The 9,308-nt window shown below is 36.7% G+C and overlaps 1 protein-coding gene across 4 annotated transcripts; it reads right to left on the reverse strand.

Moving 5' to 3' along the window:
- Nucleotides 1-457: 457 nt before the first annotated feature.
- Nucleotides 458-9,101, reverse strand: LOC110921558 (beta-galactosidase 6). Of its 4 annotated transcripts, none has more exons than XM_022165902.2 (20): nt 8,950-9,101; nt 8,629-8,687; nt 7,768-7,863; nt 7,535-7,647; nt 7,337-7,403; nt 7,168-7,260; nt 6,939-7,082; nt 5,662-5,750; nt 5,462-5,567; nt 5,313-5,400; nt 5,115-5,233; nt 4,343-4,507; nt 4,075-4,253; nt 3,883-3,971; nt 3,661-3,770; nt 3,429-3,536; nt 3,223-3,333; nt 2,606-2,817; nt 1,527-1,854; nt 458-664 (listed from the first exon to the last, which is right to left on the reverse strand). In XM_022165902.2, exons 3-20 carry the CDS (start codon nt 7,861-7,863, stop codon nt 554-556), a joined length of 2,328 nt encoding a protein of 775 aa, XP_022021594.1. In that variant the 5' UTR covers nt 8,629-8,687; nt 8,950-9,101; the 3' UTR covers nt 458-553. The 4 variants fall into 4 exon arrangements, with proteins under 4 accessions (XP_022021594.1, XP_022021595.1, XP_022021593.1 ...); XM_022165903.2 differs by having other exon boundaries at nt 8,629-8,717; XM_022165901.2 differs by lacking the exon at nt 8,950-9,101 and having other exon boundaries at nt 8,629-8,860.
- Between the last annotated feature and the right edge of the window lie 207 nt (nt 9,102-9,308).

Consider the following 9,308-nt stretch of genomic DNA (forward strand, 5'->3'; position numbering starts at 1 on the left):
CGAGTAAGAAATTTAATTTACATAAAACTATATAGCTAGTGGATTATATTTAAAAAAAAATACTGGTGTAAAAAATAGATTTTATAAATATGAAAATAAAAAAAAATAAATAGAGTTTATGTTAATTAAGAGATATAATAAAAAGATGAAAATAAAAAAAAATAAATGGATTTTGTAAAATTGATTTAAACTTAAATAAAATTAGGTGTTAGTACCCAAATGTGTTACATTGATAAACTTAAAAAAATTCAAGGGTATTTTAGTCATTAATTAATTAATTTTGGTGTTAGTACCCAAAGGTGTTACAAAATTGAAACCATAGAACCTAAACCTGTTAAAAAATAAAGTTAGTACCCAAAGGCGAAATTAAGTATAAACCACAAGACCCATTTGTGTAATTAACTCTTATTATCATCGTCTTTCATTTGGAGGCATGGAGCATGCCTTTGTGACAACATAAAAAAACCCGTAAATGCATTACCACTCTGTTGAATACATCTTTTCTCAATCCAGAAAGAAATCATAAAATATAAAAATATAAAGCAGTGTTGTTTCAAGAAGTGCACAAAGCTTCAATTGCCAAGCTTTTTGTCACACCAGGACACAGGTTGCCAAACTTAGCTGTTGCAACAGGAATCAAACACGTTTTCTTCCCTATACAAGCCTGCATTGTTCATTAAACATGGCTTAATTAATGCTCAACCATCATAAAACATGGTATTAAGGGTGTAAACGAGCCGATTCACTCATTAGCTACTCGAAGCTCAAGTCTTGAGTTTCACATGACAAGCCTAAACGAGTCTATAATTTTTATGAATATATGAAAATAAAGGGTTAGGATCGTGTGAGAAGCACTAGGCTAATTGAGAAGCATTCTGGACCACACATTTTCCCTAAGCTTTTCATAATATACACATATGTATAGTTTATAATTCACTATATACATATGTGTATTTGAATTATACATATATGTATATAGTGAATTTTAAACTATACATATGTGTATATTACGAAAAGCTTAGGGAAAACGTGTTGTCTAGAATGCTTCTCAAGTTTCTCAAATAGGGTGGACTTCTCTTAGGATCCCTGTTTTATAAATAAAACAGTTAAATATTTAAATATAATAACGAGGAGTTAATTGCCCGGATGGTCCCTGTGGTTTCACGTTTAGTCCCCACCTTTTGAAAATAGCAGGTATGCTCCCTATGGTTTGTCATTTTGTTACTCGGATAGTCCCCCGAGTAAATGTCACGGGACTATCCGAGTAACAAAATGACAAACCACAGGGAGCATACCTGCTATTTCCAAAAGGTGGGGACTAAACGTGAAACCACAGGGACCATCCGGGCAATTAACTCTAATAACGAGCTGGGCTTGAGCTTGAGCTCTTGTAAACTAAACGACCCAAGTGGTATTTGAGTCGGGGAATTCCTTATGACCCATATCTCTTCTATAGACAAAATAATATATGATTTGACTAAGGTATCACAACAATAAACAAACAAAATGAATGACAACTCTAGTACCTGTTGGACTATAGACAAGACATCCGTATGGCAACTGCCTTGAGCAAATGAGCCACAATCTCCTTTGGGATTCCCGAAACTCGCAAACCGAATGGATGTAATTTTCCAGCCTTGGTCACAAGTTAACCGAACTTCAGGAATTCGAGAAGTGGAATCAGCGTTAGATTTCCAGAGGTCAACGGGAATGGAATCATCCTCAAATACATGCCCACACACCTCCTGCCCGGTTCGTGTCAACACTGATATTTTTGACGGATTGCCACCAAGCTCTTCATGAAGTACCAGCAAGTTCTCACCAGCATGCACCCAGGTTCGTGGCACGTGATATCTAGACATATGATCTTTAAATTATTATACGCACTTCATAATTCTTGCATATAGCCATATAGGCCTGTAAACGAACCGAACGAACACGAATAGGGCATGTTCGTGTTCGTTCATTTAACTTTAGCCGAACATGAACACAGACTTATAATTGAAAAAAAAAAATTTGTTCATGTTTGTTCATCAAGAAAATGGGCATCCATTCGCTTAAAACCTAAACGAACAGTTCATGAACGTAAACGAACATAATCAAACAAACTTAAATGAACATAATTTAACAAACATAAAACAATACAAATGAACATAATTGAACAAACATAAACGAACACAAATGAACATAAATGATCAAACATAAACAGGCATAAATTAGCTTTATTGATTAATTACGATAAATCTATTGGAAAGCCCATTTTTATTATTAGAAAGCCCAGTTATCAATTAGTTATATTTATATAGTTAGTCAGAAAACTCCTTTTAAGTATATATTTATATAAATATAACTCCTTATGTATTTATTAAAATATAAACGAACCTAAACAAACATAAACGAATGCAGATAAACGAATGTTCATTAACATAAATGAACGAACAACACATGTGTTCATGTTCGTTCGTTTAATTAAATGAACAAAAAAATTTGTTCACGTTCGTCATTTATTAAATATACGAACTTCCCTCCGAACAAGTTCACGAACAGTTCATGAACGTTGGGTTCATTTACATGCTGCATACAATATTTTAAGTATGCCACTTACAATACTTGAGCAGGTTGACCACACTTGCTCTGACATTTTTGTGCATCATAGGTTCCCCGGTAGTCACAGTGATCGGTGCACCCGGTCGATGGTGAAAGGTAAGTTGACCAATATCGTCCTATACTTTGACCGTTGACCCAAGCTTGACCTTTCCCCATGCTAGCAAGGTTCAGTGATAGAGGACCTTTCCCTTCAGGGGCCATGAATGTGGACTGAGAATAAGAAACAGAGAATAATGTGCTGATCACACACACGAATAGACAGTTCAAAGACGGAAGTTTTGAGATAAACAACTCAATTCGATAGAAAAACGTGATAACATTGTCAACGCAGATTGTATTCATACCGAAAGAGTTTACATCGTGAAGGACCGGGAGCAGATCAAGTGTGATCTCTCCTCTCACTCTCAAAAACTTATTTGATTCAATCGAATGGCACTTCTATTTATAGGTCATTCCAATCGATTGGGGCTCATTGGCTTGAACTGTTTAAACGACTGATACAATCGTATGACTCATTCGTTTAACCACAATCACATACACATATTCAGTACCGACTCAATCTAGCCTATCCGTACAGTAACGGGCACACATATATGCATCAACAGTATTACATACTTTATACCAAATCAGGCTCTGATTAGTAGGTACGGAAGCGCCACGGGTCCATAGGGAGCTATTAGCAAGATCAGTGTTATCAAGTCCAAGGCTTTCACCTTCAGTTCCCACCTGAAGGCAAATGAATGTTGTATATAAAGATCGATGATGCTTGAGATAATATGATAATAAAAGGCGGAAAATAATAACCGGTGTTAAACGTGAACCTGGTAGGTCCATTTATTTGATGAATAGTCCTCTTTGGTGTTCTTCAGGTCAGCAAGGATGACTGAATATAGGCCTGCCCCCATGACATCGAACCATGGACCATAGTTCTGTTAAAAAACATAAAAAAAAAAAAAAAAATTAATAAAGTGTGGATTAATTTTTTTTGTCATGAATCTAAAACCTATGTAGATATGGGCAAGTAAAAGTAGAAACGAGGAAAGAAATGGTCACCTGTACACCAATCAACATACTAATTATATCCAATGTGTTGTTTCCTTGTTCGAGACTAATCTTTTCACTTATGTTGAAGCTTGCGTCGTCATGATAACCATATCCAAACGCTACAATTGATTCAAGATAAGAAAATGTAGCATACCATGTGAGTAGTTGTTAATCAGAGTTGGCATATGCACAAGAAATACATTAGCTACCCTATAATAATAATAATAATACCTAAAACTTTACGGTTCAGGAAAACAAGAGCAGCATGTCCCAAACTCTGAATCAGCAAAAATGCATCTTTCTTTTCATCTGATTCTATGCTGCAGAGGTGAGGTGAAGTATTACTATCATATAAATAGATAGTCGCATGTGACAGTGTTTTAATTACCGATTGTATAAATATTATGATTTACTACAAATTACCTTGTACTATACCATAGAAAATCGCTCGTGTCTTTTGTAGTGCTTATCTGCTCTAGCAAACTAGTTGCTGTGAATGAGTCGTTACTCCAAACGCCCACTTTTTCCATATACCAACTCCAATGTGAAGTAGACAACGATAGTTCACTTGTGGCATCACTAATACTTTTCTGGGCAACAACCTTTATCCATGTTCAACATATACAACAGATTTAAATACAAATTTTATACAGTCTAATGAACAATTTATTTAGCTCATTCTTAAATTTACCTTTGCTGTGTTGAAAATAACGTTCTTACAATCTGGAAGGATGCTCACAGACCATGCAGGGAGAAAATACAATTTTCCATTAAATGTCACGTTTGCGTCTACACTGCTACCATAATTCGCAAGAAAAGCTGCACAATCATCGTCCGTTTTATAGTATACATCTGCCTGGTGAATGAAGCGTGAGTAAATCAATTGTCAGTGAGAGTAGACACAGTACAGTGTCATATTTAATATAAATTAAATAATAAATATACAGTTTTTTTTTAAAATAAGAGTAAAGTACATGGATGGTCCCTGTGGTTTACCAAAATTTTGGATTTGGTCCCTAGCTTTCCAAAAGTACACAGATGGTCCTGTGGTTTGCACTTTGTAACGCATTTAGTCCCCAGCCAACAAATCTCAAGGTTTTAGAATGTCCAAGTTAGGGACTAAATGCGTTACAAAGTACAAACCACAAAGACCATCTATGTACTTTCGGAAAAAGTTGGGGACAAAATGCGCTACAAAGTGCAAACCACAGGGATCATCCGTGTACTTTTGGAAAAAAAAAAGTAGGGGACTAAATACGCTACAAAGTGCAAACCACAGGGACCATCCATGTACTTTTGGAAAAAAAGTAGGGGACTAAATAAATACGCTACAAATTTCAAACGACAGGGACCATCCGTGTACTTTTGAAAAGCTGGGGACCAAATCCAAAATTTCGGTAAACCACAGGGACCATCCGTGTACTTTACTCTTAATAAAACAATGTATCTAGGCTGTAGCATACCTCTAAATTTATACCAAGAGATTGATGAGCATGATCTCCATTCACCAAATACTCCTCACATAGTTTTATTGCCATGTGTAGGTCCCGCAAGTGACCGAACTTTGGCTGCCTTATAAATCCTGCAAAACTAATCTTCATCATTCATTCTGCCGATACTTCAATACAGCTATTAGTATTCTTCTAAAATCAGAACATTACCATACTCATTTATCGGAGCATCATAATCATAGCTTGTAGCGACTAGAGGGCCTCCAGCTGTTCGCCCGAAATTTGTTCCACCAAAGTACTGCAATGGTTATGTTAGCTAATAACTGTTTACATGATGCAAAAGAATCGAGTGAGTGTACCATATAGTAGTTATGAAAAGTGCCTCCTTTCTCAAAAAAACGTGCAACAGCAAAAGCAAGGTCTTCGACGGGTCGGTAAGGAACAGGGTAACCAAATGATAGAAACCTGCAAAATCAAAGAGAAATAGGATACTGTTTGTTTCTGTATGCTTTCATGGAGAGTAGCAACGTAGACAACCGAAACAAAAGATTAACTGTACCATCCTGTATAGTCCTCGGTCCAAATCTTCGGCTTTGAAGGAGAATTTGAGGTGAAAGTATCACAATAGAACCCGTTACATGTGTTTATCTGCATTATAGCATGTCAGTTATCCTAGAAACTGGGATATACTTTCTAAGAGGTATACATGATTTGAGCTACTCGAGATCGGCTCGCTAAAAGCTCGAATCGAGCATAGCTTAAATGAGCTCAATCCTAAATTTGAGCTCATTTGGTAAACAAGATCAAGCCCGAACTCAACTAGGCTCGCGAGCCTAAACAAGTATAACTAGTGACTAGAGTAAAGTACACGAATCGTCCCTGTGGTTTACCAAAATTTTGGATCTGGCCCCTCGCTTTTCAAAAGTACACGGATGGTCCCTGTGGTTTGCACTTTGTAATGTGTTTAGTCCACAACCAACAAATCTAAAGGTTTTAGTAGGTCCAAGTTGGGGACTAAATGTGTTACAAAGTGCAAACCACAAGGACCATCAATGTGACTTTTGGCAAAGTTGGGGACTAAACGCATTACAAAGTGCAAATCACCGGGACCATCTGTGTACTTTTGGAGAGCTAGGGACCAAACCCAAAACTTTGGTAAACCACAAGGACCGTCCGTGTACTTTCCTCTATATACTATATATTATTACACATATAATTATGATAAAAATAACTCAATATCATATATTATGTTATAGATATAAAAATATATGTAATTAAATAAATAATAAACGAGTCCAGCTTGAGTTTAGAAAATTACTCAATGGCGAGCTCGAGCTATGGACATAGAGCTCAAAACAAGCTGATCTCGAGCTCTCTCCGCCTCTCCGGACTAAGCAGCCGAGCACACGAGATCTCTTCAGTTAAACTAGTTAAGCTCGGGCTCGACTCACTGATACCCCTAGACATATCTCTATGAAACATGTATCTTTTTTTTGAACGGCCAACAGAATCAATCCTGAGCACTCTCGGGGCACCCATTGGACCAAACGGAGTACTCCGAGAGTAACCCAAGTCCACCACCAATTCCGGGGAAAACCCGGTAACCCACCCGCCGGTAAGCACGACGGTGAAATTACCGGCAAAACCCGTTTGGCTCAAGGATCGAACCCAAGTGTCCCTAGGTCTTCTATCATTGCCCACCAGTGCCTCACTTTGCACCAAGTGGGAGTTGAACCTGCATCTCCCAAGAGAAATGCAAGCCTTCCACCACTTGACCTAGAGATCATTGGCAACATGTATCTACAATACCACAAGTTGTGACAAAACTTAACTTACAATGGGATCAGGTGCATCACTCTGTGAGCACATCACCCAAGGAACAGATGTGTTAAGACTTAGAGCAGTTTCTGCAGCCCATTTTACATATAGCTCTCCACCAACTCCATATGCCCACTCCACATTTCCGTATTCATTCTCTACCTGTTTTATACAACATACCACAAGCCCAAGAGAATTAGAACTTCAAAAGTGCTCATCTAGAACCAATGAGTGCAAAAGGTATCACCTGAGCCAGAATTATTGGACCTCCTTGTGATGCAAAAAGATTCTCCTCTTTCATTAAATTAACAATTTTAGCAAGAAAACGTTCCATTTCTGCCTGCACTATAATTTCATGTTATAATCTAAAACATCATCTAACAGAAGCTTTAACATTGTATGTGTTAACAAAGTACCTGAAAAGGGCCATTTATGGTCCGGAACTGAATTCCGGGAATGAAGTGTAACCAAAGAGGGAATCCTCTGCTCAACAAAACATAGAAATGAAACAAAAACGGAGGATAAGTTTCACATCCAACAAAGATGTTACTGGAATATGGGCTAAAGCGTACTTTAAAAGTAGAGATTTTGAGTTTTGACTATAAATAACTGACCCATAATTCCATTCTGCACACGCATATGGACCGATACGAAGATGAACAAACAGGCCAGCATCATGAACCGTCTTCACAAACCTAACCAAGTCGAACCGTCCTTCAAAGTAGTACTGTCACATAAAAAAAGTAAATGATGGTCACTACAACTCATTTCCCCTATTATTCAGCATATATCATGAGAATATAATCTTATATATAAAACATATACAGTTGTACATTCAATACTATACCTGACCCTTTACAGGCTCATGATAATTCCAGAAAACGTAAGTCTCAATTACGTCCAATCCTCCTTCCTTGGCTTTCTCAATGATTTCCGGCCACATCTATAATCCAAACACAGACAAACCAAAAGGGTAATTGTATAATGATCGTGTATATATATGGACTCTAGATATAGAGTTAGATATTACACATAGATACCTTCTAGATTATGATCACTATATTTATATACATAATTACTCTAATACTCCCCCACAACCTAAGGACAGGGAACGACCTGTAGCTTGAAGTATTAGAGTAATTGTGTATTTAAATGTAATGATCGTAATCTAGAAGGTTAGAGAAGTGCTTTATACATAGGTTAATATTACACACCGATACGTTTTACATTATGATAATTTTAGTTCAATACATGACAAGGCCAATAAACACCAAACTTCAAACATATTCTCATATAATACCAGTGTTGGAAAAATCGGGATTAATCGGCGACTGGTGGGTGATTAGTCGCTAGTCAGCCGGCCACTAATTAATTTTTGGGTAATCGGTGAGTTAATCATTAGTCGGCCCTAATCGAATCCAGTCGGCCGGAAATAGGAAACTCCGGCGAGATTCCGACAAGATTCAGGCCAAAAACTGTAAATTCCGGCGATTAATCATGTATACTTAAAAAATGGGTATATATATGTATAAAACTAAAAATTACATAAAAAATCCCAATCTGACTAATCCTGATTAATCGCTGGTCAGTACTCAACCGGCCGACTAGCGCCTAGCGAATCTTACAAGCATGTATAATACACATAACAAATCACCACTAACATACATGACAAAAACATGTAAATATATTGTATATATATGGAACTCACTTCAGGAGTGGCTCTAGGATAATGAACGGAGCCGGACTGCAAAATTCTCCTTCTCCCATCTATAACCAAAGCCTTACTGTCATAAGTTACTGTAACAGAAAATCCTAATTCACCGTAAAGAACAATTATGAACAAAATTAACCCTAAAATCCCATATTTCCCCATGAACTCAGTTCAAATATCAAAATTGCAGAAACAGGAATGATTTAATAGAAAAAAATGGATGATTGTTCTCATGCGATTGCTTTGTAATGTTTGTTGAGATCGAATTGAAGAATATAAAGTAATAAGACAGAAAATCGAATGGATTTTGTATTGTACCTGTTGAGATTACTTGCAACGATGATTTCTAAAGCTGGTCCGTATCGATCATGACTGTAAGATTGTTATTTGCTAGGGTTTAATGGATACGACAATGCATTTCTGCTGCTTTCCCGCCATTCTTTTACTATTTGTTGCCGTTTGCTTCGATAGCCAGGGATGTTAATGTTAAGTAGTTTTTTTTTTTTTTTAAGTCACGGTTGCGGTGAAATCAAGCAAATAATAATGTAAAACAAACGTGATTTGAATATATAACATGTTCTTTAGAAAGCCAAACCATTAGAACGGTTTAGTTTGTTATTGTACTTTTTTATGATACCAAATAAATACTTTATTTTGAGTACAGCTTCATTTTTAAC

This window comes from Helianthus annuus, chromosome 17, assembly GCF_002127325.2.
Source record: "Helianthus annuus cultivar XRQ/B chromosome 17, HanXRQr2.0-SUNRISE, whole genome shotgun sequence".
Classification (NCBI taxonomy): Eukaryota; Viridiplantae; Streptophyta; class Magnoliopsida; order Asterales; family Asteraceae; genus Helianthus; species Helianthus annuus.

Coding starts and splice junctions, on each gene's coding strand:
- LOC110921558 (XM_022165901.2), bottom strand. CDS start 8,793: ATGGGGAAATATGGGATTTTAGGGTTAATTTTGTTCATAATTGTTCTT. Junction 7,864..8,628: donor ATCCTAGAGCCACTCCTGAA/GTGAGTTCCATA, acceptor TTTGGATTATAG/ATGTGGCCGGAAATCATTGA. Junction 665..1,526: donor TCTTGTCTATAGTCCAACAG/GTACTAGAGTTG, acceptor TGAACAATGCAG/GCTTGTATAGGGAAGAAAAC.